Genomic DNA, 19,493 nt, shown 5'->3' with positions numbered 1-19,493 from the left:
CATTAAATTATAACATTTTTGAGGTCACAACTTTTAGTTGTCTTATTGACCAGCATGTTCTGTGCCCTGCACAGAGCCAGGCATTTCTGAGAAGTGCAGTAAATGCATAAAGGAATAAATCGTTGAATGGGACAGTGAGACGCAGTGTAGTACCATGCTGTGTGCTTTAGAGTTAGTCAAAATTTCTTATCTCTTGTGACCTTGCAAAAGTTATAGACTTCTCTGAACCTCAAATTTTCATTCTTAAAATGGGGAGAAAAATACCAACTTTGCAACATTGCTCTGAGGATTTCCTGAGATTCTGAATGTGTATACAACACCTAGCCTTGTGCTAGGCACATAGTAAACTCTGGAAAAATGGTATTTATTATTAACACAAATGACAGCCACTGGGATACCAGTTTCAACATTCACTTACTCCAGATCCACTCTTAGTTGCAAGCCATGAGAAGCCATAGAAACCAAAGGTGGCCAAGTTGTGTGCAAGGGTGATGAGAGGGAAGAATTATGGGGACAGCAGCTTTATTTCATGGAGGGGGGTCTTCCTGGGAGGGAGAAGGGGATTCCTTCCCTGTTCTTGCCATCAGAGAGTGTTAGATTCACAATTCTCAAGGCAGTGCTTATTCTCCCAAGAATTCACAAGATGCCAAGCCCATCTCATACCTTTACGACTATCTTGTTCAAGAGCTCTGGTTCCTCCTTTTAAGAGCTATTTTACTCATCCATTTAAGAAATATTTTTAGAGGGTCCACCTTGAGCCAGGCACTGGGGATGAATAGGAAGGAACAAAGAAGACCAAGCTCCTCTCTCACGGAGCCTACATTTTAGGGAGGGAGACAGACAACCCACCAATAGCTAGGTCACATATAGACAGTGAAAAATAGATTTTCGGCAGCATCGTGGATATATGCTTCCTCTTTCTCAAGTTGTGCAGTCTCGAGGCAAACTGCTATTAAATGTATCACAGGTGTCAGCCCTAGTGGTGCAATTTGGCCTCCTTCAACACACACACACACACACACACACACACACACCCCTCACAAAGGTTAAGGATCTGTAACTGTGAAACTGTGCGGTGGGGACTTTTCAGAAGCATGTTTTCTATCTTCAGTGCCCCAGGGAGCTGATGGGGAGTGTTTGGCCCCTGACTCTCACTCATCTCCACCAGCCCAGCTCCTCTTCAGTCATTTTCAGTGAGTTCAACATCCCCTGTAGGGCCCACCAAGCCCCTTGATTTCTCAGTCTCTTGACCCCTTCGCGTCCAGTGACCTTACCCTCTACTCCACCTTCATCACACCCTTGACCTTGTCACCACCAAAACCCTACCTCTGCCCCCTCCTTCCTGCTTGCCAGCTCCTGAAAACACCTCCGCCGCGTTGTCCTTCTCTCCCTCTGCCACACTTACCACGTAAAACCCCAGCCCGAGATGACCCACCCCTATCAGCACACTGTCCGTAAACAGCCTTCCCTCCATCCTCACTGACAGCACAGAAGTTGAGCTCCCTCAGTCTCCTGTTCTAAGTTCTTTACGCCTCTGCCCAGCTTCTCCTTCCCTCCTGCACCCGTGGAGGGACGTGTGCAGATATACTCTGGACTCTCGTCAAGCAAACAGCAGTAACAATAAAGCTATCCTGATTCCATACCCCCTTCATCTCTAGCTCAGGCTTCCTCCTCTGAGCTCCAGAAATTTCTCTGTTTGCTTTGATGCCCCAGGAGGCAATCAAGTTTAATTTGTCCAAAATAGAATTCTTGATTTTCTTCCCCATGGCTGACCTACCTATAGTTTCTCCCTTTCAGTAAACATCTACCTGTTGCTCAGGCCGGTCCCTGGGCCCCACCACACTCCCGCCTTCCCGCATTCTCTGTGGTAACAAAGTGTCCCTGTCTTGTTCCTGAAGTTATGGAGAAACAGTCTTACACCATGGATACATTTCCAGGTTGTTGAGTGTTGTTATCACAAAGGAGTGTTGTATTTTATCAGATGCTTTTCCTGGTTCTGTTGATACAACCGTGTGCTTTTTGTCTTTTATTCTGTTCATATGGTATATTCCATGAACTGATTTTTAGATGTTAAATCAACTTTATATTCCTGGGATAAATCCCACCTGGTCATGGTATATAATCCTTTTTACACGTTGCTGAATTCTATTTTCTGATGTTTTGTTGGGTTTTTTTGAGGGGGATGTTTGTTTTTGTGTCCCAAAGTGGTCTTTTTTCCCCACACATTAGAGTTTTGGGGGCGCCTAAGTGGCTCAGATGGTTAAGCATCTGCCTTCAGCTCAGGTCATGATCCCAGGGTCCTGGAATCGAGCCCCGCATTGGGCTCCCTGCTCAGCGGGGAGTCTGCTTCTCCCTCTCCCTCTGCCTCTCCCCCGGCTCGTGCTCTCTCTTCGTATCTCTCTGTCTCAAATGAATAAACAAAACCTTAAAAAAAAAAAAATTGGAGCTTTAAGCCCTTTGCTGGATTCCCACGGCCCTCCAGAGGTCCGCTAGGGATCTCCGCCACAGATTCCCTCGGTGACCTTTATGTGTCCTCACTTGGCTTCCACCACACCCCTGTCCCAATTCCCTGCTTCCTTGTGGGCTTGTCCTGGGGACAGTTTCCAATAAATCACTTCCACACCCATCCTCTCCTCAGGTGCTTGTGGTGGGGGTCCGCCTCTGTCACTGTCACGGAGGAGGAGCATCTCCGGTCACGTGGCCCCTCACAGACGCTCGCACTCCTCACGCTCACTGGGCTCTGTGGATTTCTCCTGCAGGTGATTTACGCCCTCAACACCCGCCAGGACGAAGCGGAGGCCAGCATGGAGGCGCTGCGCGAGGCCCATCAGGAGGAACTCCAGAATGCCGTGGCAGAGACCCAGGCCAGGCTCCTGCAGGAACAGGGCCCCGCAGAGGAGGAGGCCCTGCTCCAGCGCATCCAGGCCCTGGAAAGCGCGCTGGAGCTGCAGACGAGGCTGACGCAGGAGGCCCTGGCGCAGTCGGCCACCTGCAGGCTGGAGACCAAAGAGAGGGAGCTGCGGGTGGAGGCCGAGCACGCCGAGCGGGTCCTCAGTCTCTCCAAGGAGATGCTGGAGCTCAAGGCTGACTATGAGAAAAGGCTCCGGCACCTGACGAGCCACGAGGCTCCCCAGCGGGGCCGGCTTTCCCAGGAGGGCCCAGACCGTCAGGGAGAGCCAGGCCACGGCCAGGAGATGCAGGAGGTCCTGCTGGAGGTGGAGCGGCTGCGGGTGGAAAACCAGCAGCTGAGCAAGGACTACGCCCGCAAGGCTGAGGAGCTGCAGGCCACGTATGAGCGGGACACCGAGGCCATCCGGCAGGCCATGCAGCAGTCTGTGAGCGAGGCCCTGTGGCAGTGGCAGGAGAAGGAGACGGACCTCCGCAAGAACTTCCAGGTCCAGGAGTCGGCCCTGCAGGCCCAGGTCAGGAAGCTGGAAGGGGATCTGGAGCACAGAGGCCGCAAGATAAGTGACCTGAAGAAGTATGCCCAGAAGCTGAAGGAGCGGACGCAGGTAAAGCGTGGTGTCTTGATAGCTTTCCAAGGGGATCGTAAACACCATCCCTAATTTTAACGCCTACTATGTGTCGGGCACTGTGCAAGGCACTTGACTTCTACCCATGTGACTCCTCTTATTTCCCTTGAGTTCAACTGCATTCTGTCAGCAAATGGAATTCCTACTGTGTGCCAGACCTGGGGCTACGGGTAGGAGACACATGGCCAGCTGGACTGGGTCCCGGACCTCAGAGAGCTTAGACACCTACAGTTTACAGAGAAGATAATTTCTGTCTAGAAATGGAGAGGCTCAAAGACTAACCTCGCTAGGCACACAGCTAATAAGTTTCTTACCTCAGGCCAGCCTCATTCTAAAGCCCTGCTCATTCCCTAGCAACCTGCCTGTACTGACATCCTGGGGACTTGGCTCTCGCGGAGAGCCAGACCACTGACAAGACCGACCACCGACAAACCCCGCACACTCACAGAGCCCTGGCTCCGAAAGTTGCCGCAGCTAATATCCTTAATAATCCTTGAGCACTTTTTCTGTCCCACTTTATCTCATTTAATCCTCACTACCGAAAGTTTAAATAACGTGCCCAGAGGCACGCAGCCCATCAGGATGTGTAGGGGTTGGATGGACGGGAGCCCCTGAATTCCAGACACAAGAGCAGCTGCTATGCACTGACCCACCTTTTTCAGCTCTGACACCACTTCTGTGCACATTGTGCGACTCCACAGCGAACTGTCCCCAGAGCAATGAGACCCTTTCTGTCTGTTTAGGACCTGGACGTGCAGCTCAAGGAGGCCCGGCAGGAGAACTCAGAGCTGAAAAACACTGCAAAAAAACTTGGGGAGAAGCTGGCTATTGCCAAAGACAGACTGATGCTGCAGGAGCGTCCCGTGATGCAGAAAAATGGTGAGAGGCACTGCAATAGTTTGTTTGTTTGTTTGTTTTACAGAGAGAATGGCAGCTGCCAGGTTGGCTGGTGCTGCTTGCAGCCCTGAGACTGTTGGGGGAGCCAGGGAGCTGAGCGAGGGGCGGGCTGTTTCATCTGACCCCTGGTGGGCGAGCTCGGTCCAGGCAGGGCACGGGTGAGCTGCCACCCGGAGCTGCCACAGTGCAGAGAGGTAAAGGCATGGTGCAGCGGAACCCCTTACACCCCAGAAACTTCTTCACCAGGCTCACCACACGCCTGAACTGCTCAGCACTGGCTTCTCCTCCACGCTTAAGCAACACTTCACATTTCTCCCATCATTTCACACAGTCACGCTACCAGATCTTCCCAATTGTCCTGTGAGTGGGGGTTGTCAGTGTCTCCCGTGGTCCAGATAAAGAAACGAGGCTGAGGAAGGATAAGTGGCTAGCTCAAGGCCACGGGTCAGTGATAGAACAGGTGTGTGTATCTCAGCATATCTGACTCCAGAGTGCCTTCATCTGAAGGAGGAGACTCCTTCTTCAGAAAGTTCTTGAATACCTAAGGTGTGATCAGCTTGATACTAGGAGATATAACAAAGGCACAAAACATGGACTTTGCCCCCAGGGAGCTTATGGGACGGTGACTTGACAGCCCGGAGCATGCTTTGTTATCATGCAGTGGCCCAGGCACCAGGGGAATGAAGCGTCCTGGAAAGAAGTCACCATGGGCCGGAAAGGTGTGGAGGAGGAGAGGAACCAGAAGTGTGTGGAGGATTTCGTGCAGTGTTTTCAAAAGTGGGGCAGAGATACCTCCTGACAATCTGGGAAAGAAAACAATGAGCATCTCTAGTTATATTTATTTTTTGTCTTATCTTTTACATTTAAATCTTTTGAATATATATATATATCCAGGAACGTGCTCAATGGTTTTTTCGATGTCTGGAAAGCATGATCAAAACATTTTGATGATGACTAGTTTAAGAAGCTAGAACAGGGCAACCGTTTGAACTCAAGATGCTGCTTGAGCAAAGATGACAGTCACCACTTTGACCGTGCTTGAGGACTAGAAGGCCACAGAGCAGGAAGTCCACCAGGCAGTGGGAGGCAGAATAGTCGAATAGCAGAATGGGTACGTGACTGCAGAAGACCTTGAACACAAGGTCAAGGTCAAGGGCATTTTAAATGATGTTAAAATGATGTTGAAACTTATGCTTGCAGATGACATGAAGACAGAGCTAGTTTCAGAGAATGAAGTCCTAGGGAAGGCGAATGACCTGGAAGGCCGCAGTCTCCATCCTCAGCAGGACCTAAACTTTCCCAAGGAGTGTCTGTACACCAAAGGAGGCCCAGAGGCACAGGTAAGGTCTGACCCAGCCCTGGGAATGGAGAAGTCACAGGAGGCTTTGCTGGAATGAGCTTCAGGTAGAGGCCAATCCCCAACTATGACAGAGCCACTTGGTAGCAGCAGGTCCCATGGTTTGAGGGGTGGATGTGTGGGTGTGAAGTTCCAGCTAACTTCCTGCCATTTGAAATCAGGAGACTAAGAATGTAGCAGAATTCTCCCAACTTCTATCATTGGCTCCTGGGAAACTGGAAACTTGCATAGGACTCCCACTATCTGTTCCCCAATCAAAACAAAGCATTCTTTAGACACCACTAGAGTGGGCTGGAATATCGATCCCGTGACCACAGGTACAGGATTCCAAAGAGACTTTTGCTGATGGTGGATAAAGTGAAGGCTCTTATGGCCCCTTGCACTACGTGCTTTATCAGTGTGTAAATGTTGTAAATGTTGTACCAAAGAGAAACGGTGATTCCCTGCTCCTCACCCCACGCTGGCAGGTTTACAAGGCCCTTTCTCTTGTTTATAGACCAAGAAAGAGGCAAGTATTGAGACGGAATATATGAAGCAACAATATGAAGAAGACCTTCGTAAAATCAAACATCAGACAGAAGAGGAGAAGAAACATCTCAAAGACCAGCTAGTGAAGCGACTGGAAGACTTAGTGAAGAAGCACACCCTAGAAATCAAGTCTGTTCGCTTGTCGGTGGAGGTGGAGAGGAGGAAGCTACAGAAGGTGGGATCTCCTTCCATAGACTCTGTTCAGATTCATTCTCCTCTCCTCTACCTCCCTCCTTTTCTCTTGTATTTCTTCCTCCCTTCCTCAGCCACTTACTGAGCTCCTGCTGTGTACACATCTCCGTTATTTGTCTGACCAAGGAAGTTGAGGGTGTTTTGAAGGAGGCAGGGACACCCCTAAGGCTGTGAGCAGATAAGGCCTAGAGTCATTGACATGAGGTAGAATTGTATCTTCTGAGAATTTAACTGAGGAACATTCAAGTCTCCTCAGCAAAAACGGAGAGAAATAACACGAAGCAAGCACTCAGGCCCTAGCCGACCGCCTGTATCCACATCCCAGCCCTGCCACCCTCCAGCTCTGTGAGCGCAGTGGGTTATTGAGCGCCGGCCCCTCAGAGGGAAACCTTGCATGCCTGAGGTTCCGCATTTATAAAGCAGATGATGATAATAGCACCTCCTAGAGTAGCTGTGAGGATTAAATGAGGTAATCTGTGTGGAAAACACAAAGCATAGTACATGCCTGGGACATAATAGGCAGATGCAGGTCATTAATCAGTGGCTTGCCAATATGAGAGAAGATTCTCAGCCTCTGGGTACTGTTCCAACTTCCCACCAAAGGGGGCAGCTTTCTGCTGAGAAGGAATGCAAAGCCTCATCTCTTCATGTCTGCTGGGAAAAGCAAATAACATTTGTGGTGTTTTAGGGAAAGAATGAAGTGTAAATCAGTATCGTGAACATAGACTCTTTATCCTGCGAGAGCATGCATTATCAGCTTTGACTCTGCTGAAAGGCTCCTCATAGAGCCCTGAGGAATGCAGTGTTGTGTGGTGGTGAGGAGTAGTAGGTACTTGATAAATGTATGTGTTGGGTAAATAAACCAACTCACAAAAGACCCAGACTGGTCATAGTCTACGAAGTCATGACACGTCCACTAGCTGTATGACTTAACCTCTGAAACATGATTTCTAAAATAAGGATAAATACTTTGAGGGCTTGTTCTGTGGATTCCTTATGGTATTATATAAAAACTCTTAGTTCAGGGGCGCCTGGGTGGCTCAGTCGTTAAGCGTCTGCCTTCGGCTCAGGTCATGATCCCAGGGTCCTGGGATCGAGCCCCGCATCGGGCTCCCTGCTCCGCGGGAAGCCTGCTTCTCCCTCTCCCACTCCCTCTGCTTGTGTTCCCCTCTCTCACCGTGTCTCTCTCTGTCAAATAAATAAATAAAATCTTTTAAAAAAAAAGAAAAACTCTTAGTTCAGTGTACAATAGGCAGTAAAAGTTCGATAAACAGCGGCTATGATTAGGTACCATGTGCACTGGGTGACCTCATGTGTGTTAATATTAGTCAGTGGCTATGATACTTTTTCTTTAATTTTTCATTTTTTGGGTGTGCTCACTATACTTTGTAAAGCACTTTATTTCTAGGAACACATTGATTCTTCCCAATAGGATTACAAAACGCACGTTCATATTTTATTTTATTTTTAAAAATTTTTTTAAATATTTTATTTATTTATTTGAGAGAGAGCATGCACACAAGGTGGAGGGGCAGAGGGAGAGGGAGAAGCAGACTCCCCGCTGAATGATGAACCCAATGAGGGGCTTGGTCCCAGGACCTTGGGATCCTGACTGGAGCCAAAGGAGGCAGCCGCTCAACCGACTGAGCCACCAGCTGCCCCAACGGGTGTTCATATTTTAGAGGTAAGAAAATGGAGGCTCAGAGATGTTATATATCAACTCAATGAGTGCTGGAGCCAGTATTAAAAGCTGATAGCCTGGGTCCAGAATCCATGGTTTCCCCCACTGTGCTGGGCAGGAACCAGCTGTGTGGAAAGCATTTTCCTCCCATGAGCTGTGAGGGGTCACACAAATCCAATGCTCACACAAATAGCTGAACACTCTCTCTATCCAGAGCCACAGGCAGTGGGAGGAACAGTGGCTCTCCCAGAGCGACAGTTGCCCTGGTAACCTGCTAGCCAAGCCTGACTAAATGCCATTTTGGCTTTAATCAGGGGGCATGAGTCCATTTGGGAAATGAATCATGTAGAAATAAATTATGTTTCCCTCCTGGTTTGGGGTGGGGTTTTCTTCCCTCCCCTTTTTTTTTGAGGGCCTTTTGGATGTAATTATCACTAAGTCTCCCATCTTGCTGTTTTTCTCTTTGTCACATCTGTTCTCTTTTCTTTTTACTTCTTTTTCTGTTTAGTTTTGATTCATAGAATTTATTTCTTGTTCTCCCTTTTTTATCTTCACTAATGACTTATTTAGGTTTTTTTCCTTTTTTTTTCCTCCGGGAAGGGTGTTCTCGTGGTTGCTCTAGGATTTATAACATGCGCCTTTAATTTATCACCGCCACCAAATACTATTTACTTCACTCATGTGTATATGACTTCACTGTACAAACCCTGCAACAATACATCTCCATTTATCCCTTCCTGACCTTTGTATGGTTGTAGTCATATGTTTTACTTTATACATGTTACAAACTCAACAGTGCATTGCTTTTATATTTCCTTAAAAAGCCAATTATTTTTTTAGGGGAAAGTTTTAAATGAGAAAAAATATTTCTTATATAATTTATATTTTTAAATTATAACCTTATAGTTTTCCTTTCCCATATCCCATTTTTACAGTCTTTGTTGCTCTGGCCTGAAGAACTCCCTTTCACATTTCTTGTGGTGTAAGTCCACTCACAGCAAATTCTTTCTGTTGTTATATATCTGAAAATGTCTTTATTTTGCCTTTATTTTTGCTAGATATAGAATACTAAGTTTACAGGGTTTTTTTTTTCTTTGAAAACATTAAAAATGTCATTCAGCATTTTTTGGTTTGCATTTTCTTCTAATGAAAGTTTGGCAGCTCCTCCTATTCCCCCTGCGAATAATAAGTCTTTTGTTTTCTGACTGCTTTTGAGAGGTTCTCCTTGTCACTGGTTTCCACACCTTGATTATGGTATGCCACGTATGATTTTTTGTTTGTACGTTCTTCTGCTTGGGGTTCATTGAATGTCCTGGATCTGTGGATTTATAGTTTTTTCCAGTTTGGAAATTTTAAGGCCATTTTCTTTTCCGACCTTCCCTCCTTCTGATATTGTCCAAGTCACTGAAGCTCTGGTCATTTATTTTTGGTCTCCTTGTCTCTCTGTGCTTCAGTTTGGAAAGTTTCTGTTGCTCTGTCTTCAAGTTCATTCATCTTTTTTCTTTTTTTAAAGCCTTTTGGGTTCATCTCTTCGTTTCCACAACCCATTTGATCCTCCTTTACAGTCTCCCTTTTTCTCATTCTATTTGTTTTCCTTTAATTCTTGGGCATGTTTATAATTGCTCTTTTAGCATTCTCATCTGACATTTAGGGTTTTTTTTTTCCTATGGTTGAGTTTTCTCCTGGTTATGAGTCCCATTTTCCTGCTTCTTTGGATATTTAGTAATGTTTATTGGCTGCTGGACATTAAGAGCTTTAAGTTATTGAAAGACTGCATTTTGTTATCACCTTTTTTTGAGTGCTGAATTTTGTTTTGGCAAGCAGTTAAATTACTTGTGAATCAGCTTCCTCTTATTCTTTTTATTGTTAAGAGGTACCATTTTCCAGACTTTTTAAAACTTTGTTAGGATGACTTTAGTGTAGCATTTGCTCTGGTGCCATTTTAGCTTTACTACTGAAGTGTGACCGTTTGTGGGATCTAATGCTGCACATATTGATTAATATTGGTGTTATTATGACTGCTGATGGTGACTCTGAGTGACATTTTTGACTTTGTACTCATTGACTCTTGCTGTTGCACCACAAACTTTATTATAAATACATTCCAATACCAAAAGATTGAGATTATTCCCTGCATATTCTCAGACCATAATGCTTTAAAACTGGAACTCATTCACAAGAAAAAATTTGGAAGAAATTCAAACACTTGGAAGCTAAAGACCACTCTGCTCAGGAATGTTTGGGTCAACCAAGGAATCAAAGAACTTAAACAATTCATGGAAACCACTGAGAATGAAAACACATCAGTCCAGAACCTATGGGATACTGCAAAGGCGGTCCTAAGCCATCCAAGCCTCACTCAAAAAAATAGGAAAATCCTGAATTCACCATATAACTTTACACCTTAAAGAACTAGAGAAAAAACAACAAATGATGCCTAAGCCACACATTAGAAGAGAAATAATTAAGATCAGAGCAGAGATCAATGAATTAGAAACCAGAAACACAGTAGATCAGATCAATGAAACTGAAGCTGGTTCTTTGAAAGAATTAATAAGATCGATAAATCACTGGCCAGACTTATCCAAAAGAAAAGAGAAAGGACCCAAATTAATAAAATTATGAATGAAAAGGGAGAGATCATGACTAACACCAAGGAAATAGAAACAATTATTAGAAATTATTATCAACAACTGTTAGCCAATAAATTAAGCAACCTGGAAGAAATGGATGCCTTCCTGGAAACTTATAAACTGCCAAGACTGAAACAGGAAGAAATTGACAACCTGAATAGGCCAATAACCAGTAATGAGATCGAGGCAGTGATCAAAAACCTCTCAAAAGACAAGAAGAGTACAGGGTCTGATGGATTCCCTGGGGAATTCTACCAAACATTCAAAGAAGAAATAATACTTATTCTCCTGAAGCTGTTTCAAAAAACAGAAACAGAAGGAAAGCTTCCAGACTCAGTTTATGAGGCCAGCATTACCTTAATCCCCAAACCAGGCAAAGACCCCATCAAAAAGGAGAATTTCAGACCGATGTCTCTGATGAATATGGATTCCAAAATCCTCAACAAAATCCTAGCTAATAGGATCCAACAATACATTAAAAGGATCATCCACCATGACCAAGTGGGATTTATCCCCGGGATGCAAGGGTGGTTCAACATTCACAAATCAGTTAATGTGATAGAACACATTAATAAGAGAGAGAGAAGAAATATTTGGTTCTCAATTGATGCAGAAAAAGCATTTGACAAAATACAGCATCCTTTCCTGATTAAAACTCTTCAGAGCATAGGGATAGAGGGAACATTCCTCAAGTTCGTTAAATCCATCTATGAAAAACCCACAGCAAATATCATCCTCAGTGGGGAAAAGATGAGAACATTTCCCTGAAGATCAGGGACACGACAAGGATGCCCACTCTCAACACTGTTGTTCAACATAGTACTAGAAGTCGTAGCAACAGCAATCAGACAACAAAAAGAAATTAAATTTATTCAGATTGGCAAAGGAGAAGTCAAACTCTCTCTCTTCGCAGAAGATATGATACTTTACGTGGAAAATCCAAAAGACTCCACCCCCAAATTACTAGAACTCATACATCAATTCAGTAATGTGGCAGGATACAAAATCAATACACAGAAATCAGTTGCTTTCTTATACACTAACAACGCAACTGTAGAAAGAGAAATTAGAGAAACGATTCCATTCACAATAGCACCAAAAACCATAAGATACCTCAGAATAAACCTAACCAAAGAGGTAAAGGATCTATACTCTAGGAACTACAGAACACTCATGAAAGAAATTGAAGAAGACACAAAAAGATGGAAAAACATTCCATGCTCATGGATCGGAGGAATAAACATTGTTAAAATGTCTATGCTACCCAGAGCAATCTATACCTTCAACGTCATCCCGATCAAAATTCCAATGACATTTTTCAAAGGACTGGAACAAGCAATCCTAAAACCTGTATGGAATCAGACAAGACCCCAAATCACAAAGGAAATGTTGAAAAAGAAAAACAAAACTTGGGGCCTCATGTTGCCTGATTTCAAGCTATATTACAAAGCTGTGATCACCAAGACAGGATGGTACTGGCACAAAAACAGACATATAGACCAATGGAACAGAATAGAGAGCCCAGATATGGGACTCTCAACTCTATGGTCAAATAATCTTCAACAAAGCAGGAAAAAATATGCAATGGAAAAAAGACAATCTCTTCAATAAATGGTGCTGGGAAAATTGGACAGCTATATACAGAATAATGAAACTCAATCATTCTCTAACACCATACACAAAGATAAACTCAAGATGGATGAAAGACCACAATGTGAGACAGGAATCCATCAAAATCCTAGAGGAGAACATAGACAATAACCTCTTTGACATCGGCCACGGCAACTTCTTTCAAGATATATCTCCAAAGGCTAGTGAAACAAAAGCAAAAATGAACTTTTGGGACTTCATCAAGATAAAAAGCTTCTGCACAGCAAAGCAAACAGTCAACAAAACAAAGAGGCAACCCACAGAATGGGAGAAGATATTTGCAAGTGACACTACAGACAAAGGGCTGGTATCCAAGATCTATAAAGAAGTTCTCAAACTCAACCCCCAAAACACAAATAATCAAGTCAAAAAAATGGGCAGAAGACATGAACAGACACTTCTCCAAAGAAGACATACAAATGGCTAACAGACACATGAAAAAATGTTCATCATCATTAGCCATCAGGGAAGTTCAAATCAAAGCCACACTGAGATACCACCTTACACCAGTTAGAATGGCAAAAATTGACAGAGCAGGAAACAACAAATGTTGGAGAGGTTATGGAGAAAGGGGAACCCTCTTACACTGTTGGTGGGAATGCAACTTGGTACAACCACTTTGGAAAACAGTGTGGAGGTGCCTCAGAAAATTAAAAATAAAGCTGTCCTATGACCCAGCAATTGTACTCCTGGGTATTTACCCCAAAGACGCAGATGTAGTGAAAAGAAGGGCCATATGCACCCCAGTGTTCATAGCAGTAATGTCCGCAATAGCCAAACTGTGGAAAGAGCCGAGATGCCCTTCAACAGATGAATGGATAAAGAAGATGTGGTCCATATGTACAATGGAATATTACTCAGCCATCAGAAAGGATAAATACCCAACTTTTACATCAACATGGATGGGACTGGAGGAGATTATGCTAAGTGAAATAAGTCAAGCAGAGAAAGTCAATTATCGTATGGTTTCACTTATTTGTGCAACATAAGGAATAGCAGGGAGGACATTAGGAGAAGGAAGGGAAAACTGAAGGGGGGGATATCCGAGGGAGAGACAAACCATGACAGACTATGTACCCGAGAAACAAACTGAGGGTTTTAGAGGGGAGGGGGGTGGGGGGATGGGCTAGCCCAGCGATGGGTATTAAGGAGGGCACATACTGCATGAAGCACTGGGTGTTATACGAAAACAATGAATTGTGGATCTCTACATCAAAAACTAATGATGTGTTTGTTGTATGGTGACTAACATAACAATAAAATAAAATTAAGATAACTAAATAAATACATTCCAAATAGTAACGTTTCTTCTCAAAACAAGTTAATATATATTCCTTTAAAAACATGGAGTCCAGATGATGACCTCAGTTGGGCCACAGAGAGAACCACCTGGTGATGACCAGCTGAGTTGCCTGGTGATTGGCCACATGAGCAAGACCAAGCTGAGAGCCCCCTGGTGATTGGCTGCGGCACAGTGGCATCCTCAGGAGGAGTTGGGATAAACCCTGGGTGTTAGAAAAACCCAGCACCTGCCCAAGGCACTGCTGGAGGGAGAGAGGGCTCCTCCATCGGGCAGCTATGACTGGGGTACGCTTCACGGTTCTCCATTCCTGCTAATGGCAACTTCTCCCCTAAATGGTCCTGCACCAGCCTCTCACCCACACTCTGCACTCCACTTCATGTTCGCTTCTACCTTTCTGCCCCTCTGGGGTCCCGTGAATCCTTCTTCCAGCACTCAGCACCACCTGGACCCAGGCCCCACTGCAGGACTGGCCAGACCAGCCAATTACTCAGTCCCATTTGGCAGAAAGGTGGGGGGCTCTGAGAATCACAGTTCAGTGGACCCTCACCCAGTCAGGCAAAGCTCCTCTGGTCCTCTGGGGTCATAGCCTGGCTCGGCACAGGGAAGCCAGTGGCATGTCCTGAAGGTCCCCTGGACATTCTGCTGAACTGGAACCTTGTGTCCAGGGTCAGCACAGGAGAAACTAATCCTCTAGACACATGGCGAAGTGTGAGCACACCAACCCCACAGCGCAGAGTGAGAGAATATCCCAGAAATATAGGTGATGGGGATGTCTCTGACACAACTCAGCATGGGGCCAACAAGTCTCCAGGACGTTAGGTTGACCAGGAGCCCTCCATCTGGGAGCCCTCCAAATCAACAGAGCACAGGACAATTGAATCTTTCAGATGGACCAACAGAGAACCCTTCGGCCAGGAGCCCACTGACCCAGATCATCACTAGGCAACCAAATCCCCTGGACCTTCAGATGATGGGGAATCCTCCAAACCAACTCAGCATAGGGCAGTAAATCCTCAGGATAGTGAATCAGCTGAGTGCCCTTGCACCACAAGTCCTCTGACCCAGCTCAGCATGGGGCAAATGAGTTGCCTAGACCCTGGACTCACCGAGAGCCCTCCAGCTGGGAGCTCTCAACCCAGCAGAGCCCAGGGCATTTGAGTCCACCAGACTCAACCAGGAGCCCTGTGACCCAGCTCATCACAGGGTGAACTAATCCCCCAGACATCTAACCATTCACAAGCTTTCTGACCCAGATCAGCACAAGGCAAACAATTACCCCAGACCCTTGGCGAATGGGGAATTCTCTGAATCAATTTAACACAGGGCTATGGAGTCCCCCAGACACTGGGTGCACCAGGAGCCCATCGACCCAGTTCAGCACAGAGCAAACTAATTCCCTGGACACCTCGCTGATGGGGAATTCTCTGAACCAACTTAGCACAGGGCAAAGAGTCCCCAGGCCAGCAAGCTGACTGAGCGCTCTTGGACCAGGAGTACTCTGACCCCACTTAGAATGGGGCAGATGAATTCCCTAGACATCTGATGGACTAGGAGCCCTCCATCTGGAAGTCATCCCACCCAGCTCAGCACAGGGCGAACGAGTTCCCCGGACACACTGCAGACCAGAAGCTCTCCTACCAGTCAGCAAAGGGCAAATGAGTCCCCCAGCCACCCAGACAACTTTGAGCCCACTGACACAGTTCAGAATAGAGCAAAGTGAGCCTCCCAGACACTGCCGTTTGGGAGCCTTCTGACTGTGAGCCCTTTAACCTGGCTTAGTTCAGGGCAAATGAGCCCCTGTATACCTGAGGGACGGGAGACCTTTGACTTGGCTCAACACAGGGCAAATGAGGCCCAGGGACACCCAGGGAACTCTCTCACCCCACTCAGCCCTGGATAAGCAAGTCCCCGGGACAATCAACTGAACGCAAACCCTCCAAGCAGAGGGAGCCCTCTGACCCAGCTCACCACAGGGCAAAAGAGTACGCTGGACCCCTGCCCAACTGGGAGCCCTGCCACCTTGGCTCAGCGAAAGGTGAGTCTACCAGACACTCGACAGGCCAGGAATTCCACCCAACTCTTCATGGGGCCAAAGATTCCCTTGGACGCCGGGCTGACCAAGAGCTTAGTGCAGGGAAAATGAGTCCCTGGGACATCTGTCTTCCAGTGGAGGAGCAGAACAGAGGCTGTCTGCAAAGGTAGAGGTTCCTCCCCCTGTTGGAGGCTGCCTCCCAAATGTCACGGAGTTGTGGCTGAATGCCGAGGTCTGACCGACCAGTGCTTGGAACCACTCAGACTGCAGTCCCCACGTTAGGTCACCGTGTGGACCTACTGGTGGGCCATGGCCCTCAGCCCTCTGGCCTGGAACCAACTCCAGCCTGGTATCCCAGTGGCACACCATTTGGGGAGCCTATATCTTGTGGGGGGGTTCTCTTCGGAGGGAGTGTGCCTTAACTGAGATAGACTGAAAGCTGAAAGAGTTGCCCCTGGAAATGAAATGCATCGATAAATCTTTGGCAGCGTTCGTCAGAAAGTCTAAATTTATGAAGGAAGCTTTTAATACAAGGAGGGAAAGGAATAAATCTCTCTTTCAGAAAGTGTCTGAGCTAAAAGATGTGCTCTCAACGTGTGAAGAAGAAAACCAGATATTGAGAAGTCTGCTTTGTCACTGGGTGTCACAAGAATTAAAGAACACCTTGCCCGAGAGCCAGGCCTCCCTGGCCACGGCCTGAGATGCAGAGGAGGCTGAGAGCAAGTTCCAGAGGAGACCCAGGCCTGGGTCTGAGCCTCTCCAGGCTCACGACCGGCGCTCCCACCTGCAGGGGGAGTGGAGGCCTTACAAGAACAGGCTAAGCTGTGGGGTCAGAGGCAGACCGATGTCCATGAGCTGCAGAGCTTCGTCAGCAACATGCATGGCTTCCTGGAAGTGTTGGCCCATGGGAACGGCGATGTCCCCACCTATGGCCACCCAGGAAGGCGTAGAGAAGGAGCTGGGGTGGATTGGGGGTCACGTCCTGGAGTGGGAGGTGACACGAATTTCAGGATTTCTAGGAGCTCTAAATAAGTAATTTAAAATAATTGATTTGAGATGAACAGTCCATGGGTGATCTCAGTGCACACACTGAAATTGCAGGCACCACCATGCCTCATGAGTCTCCAGAAGGTGGGCAGGGGTCGCCCTGGCTCTCTGTGGAGAACTGCCACTGAGCACAGCCTGCCTGTCCCTGTCAAACACTTTCACACACGTGGACTCCTCTAGATCTGAAAGCCAGCCATTGAGGTGGGTGCCATTCTGATAATAAAAGAGAAGAGGAAGGTCCTCACAGAGTAATTCTGCAGAGACCATCTCTGGTCCAAGGTCTCACAGCCAGTTGGTGGCAAACCTTGGGTTTGGACCCTGACGTTACGGCTGCAAACTCCGGCCACAGCAGCAAGTACTTCTCAGCTGCAGGCTCCCGATGGATGCAGGCTTCGAAGAGCACATGTGAGGTGAAGACCAGGGTGGAGAAGGCCAGAGGGGGAGACCATTCCCTGTCTCTGGGGGAGGTGGTGTGGGGTGAGGGCGGTAGGTAGAGACTAGGGAGGGGCACGATGGTGGGCTGTGTGCTCTGAGCCAAGGAAGCAAGGATTTTCGGGGAGAGACTTGGGATTCGCCCTGGCTGCTCTAGCTGTGGGGCTGGATGGAGGTAACAAGGCAGAGCAGGAGACAGGTGGGAACAGGTGCATCTGGGAAATGGGGGAGTGTCTGTGGACCTGGAGGGAGGTGGCCACTTCCAAGAGGCAGAGCTGAGAATTGGTGATGAATTAGATGCGGGGGCATGGGGAGGGAGGAGGAAACCCAGGCTCCAGGCTGGGCCCCCCCAGGTCCAGGGGCAGTGGGGTGGGAGCTGGGGCCCACCTGCAGCTCCCAGTGAGCTGGGGCCCACCTGCAGCTCCAGCCAAGGTGGAGGTGGAGAGCATGAAGTTGTGCCCCCCGGGGGGTGTTCAAATCAATGCGTTCCTAGCAACCGGGGGTAAACTAAGGAGAGTCATGAAGAAGCTGGGTATGGACGGGGTGGGGGACGGTCAGGGTGAACTTGACGGGGATTTGGGTGAGAGAGAGGCAAGCTTGTGCTTCTGAGATGGGTGGTGTCTGAGTCATTTTGAGGGTTGTTGGTTGTAGGAGCCGGTGGGGAGGGTGGTAGAGTTCAGGTAACTGGGACCTGAGGGGCGAGTGGATCACTTCCGTGATCCAGCATTGAGAACGTCCTCCTCTCAGCTGCTCAGACCCAGCTCACCTGCACCCCCAGGGCCCCAGACATAGCAGCTTCTTGGAGATGAAGGGGCAAGACACCGCTTTGGGGGTGTGATCTGCAGCTGCTCACCCCTTCCAAGTCCCTAGTTCCTTCATCTGTAAAACGCAGACAACTGAGGTGGCGGTGCAGGTCAGGGGGTGAGTGGGAGGCAGGAGATGGCAGATTGGGGAAGGGATCTGCAGGATCAGGGGGGACAGATGGAGTCCTAAGGAGGATGGGAAGGAAGGAGGGCAGGAGGGTTCACTGTGAGCCAGCTCCTTTTCTTGGCCTTTTCCTTCCCGAAGGCAGAGCATCAGCTCCGGGAGGAGGGCACTCTGGGTGCTGCCTCTGCCCCCCACCTGTCCTTCTCTGTGCTGTTGGTCCCGGACTGCACCAGCCCAGCACCAGCCCAGCCACAGCCCAGCACTAGACCCTCCTTCCTCCTCCACCACTGCCTGGCACCCATAGGGTGGGGCCACTGGGCCCACAGGGAAGCCTTGAGCTCCAGAGAGCCAGGGTGGGAAGGCTAGCTTTAGGGAGCTATTTTGGGATGTGTGGACAGGTATGGCATTAGGATGGATGGATGGATGGATAGATAGATAGATTCATAGATCCACAGGAAGCTGCAGGTAGTACAGAAATGTCCCTTCATAAAGGCACCTGTCACCCATTTTACCCCAGTGGTAGCATCTTACATCACCGCAGAACAGGGTTAACACCAGGAAACTGACATGGGCATGATGTGTGTGTCTGGTTCTCCCATTGTATTGTGTTCATTCACATAGGCCACAGCACAGCCCAGGTGCAGAACTGCTCTGTCAGCATGAAGATCTCCCTCAGGCACCCACCTTTGTCCCCACAATTCCTGCCTGTAGCCACTGCCAATCTGTTCTACATCTTGAGAGTTTTGTTCTTTTGAGAATGTTACATGAGTGAAATCCCACAGCGGTGACCTTTTGAGGGTGGTCGGTTTTTTTGTTTTCACTCAGCATAATGCCCCTGAGATCCAGCCAAGTTGGTGCATCAGTAGTTCTTTTTTCTTTATGGCTGAGTTGGATTCCATGTTATGGACATACTACAGTTTGTTCACCCGTTTACCTTTGGGGGACATTTTGGTTGTTTCCAGTTTTAAGGCTATTACACATATAAACCTGCAGTGAACATTTGTGCACAGTGTTTTGTGTGAATTTGATTTTTCATTCTCTGGGATAAATGTCCAGGAGCATGATTGCTGGGTTATAGAGTTTATGTTTAGCTTTTGAAGAACCTATCAAACTATCTTACTAGAGCAACTGTAGCATTTACATTCCCACTAGTAATGAATGAGAGATCCACATTCTTTCCAGCATTTGATGTTTTCACTGTTTATTTTAACCAGCTGTCCTAACAGGTAGGTAGTGATATAAAGGTTTTCATTTGCATTTCCCTAATGGCTAGTGTTGTTG

The 19,493-nt window shown here is 47.4% G+C and overlaps 1 protein-coding gene across 1 annotated transcript in view; it reads left to right on the top strand.

The window, feature by feature from the left end:
- The window catches only part of FAM184B (family with sequence similarity 184 member B), a 143,789-nt gene that overhangs the window by 63,757 nt on the left and 60,539 nt on the right, over nucleotides 1–19,493 (top strand). Inside the window, exons 2-5 of the mRNA XM_025887519.2 lie at nucleotides 2,760–3,512; nucleotides 4,277–4,412; nucleotides 5,631–5,770; nucleotides 6,284–6,490. Of these exons, the coding sequence (XP_025743304.1) occupies nucleotides 2,760–3,512; nucleotides 4,277–4,412; nucleotides 5,631–5,770; nucleotides 6,284–6,490 (1,236 nt within the window). The remainder of the gene's footprint in view (nucleotides 1–2,759; nucleotides 3,513–4,276; nucleotides 4,413–5,630; nucleotides 5,771–6,283; nucleotides 6,491–19,493) is intronic.

The sequence above is a fragment of the Callorhinus ursinus genome, unplaced genomic scaffold (assembly GCF_003265705.2).
Source record: "Callorhinus ursinus isolate GAN/ISIS: 27379988/994484 unplaced genomic scaffold, GSC_fseal_2.0 scaffold4, whole genome shotgun sequence".
In the NCBI taxonomy this organism is placed as follows: domain Eukaryota; kingdom Metazoa; phylum Chordata; class Mammalia; order Carnivora; family Otariidae; genus Callorhinus; species Callorhinus ursinus.
Note: the sequence above shows the minus strand (reverse complement) of the source record. Positions and strands in the feature narration are given on the sequence as shown.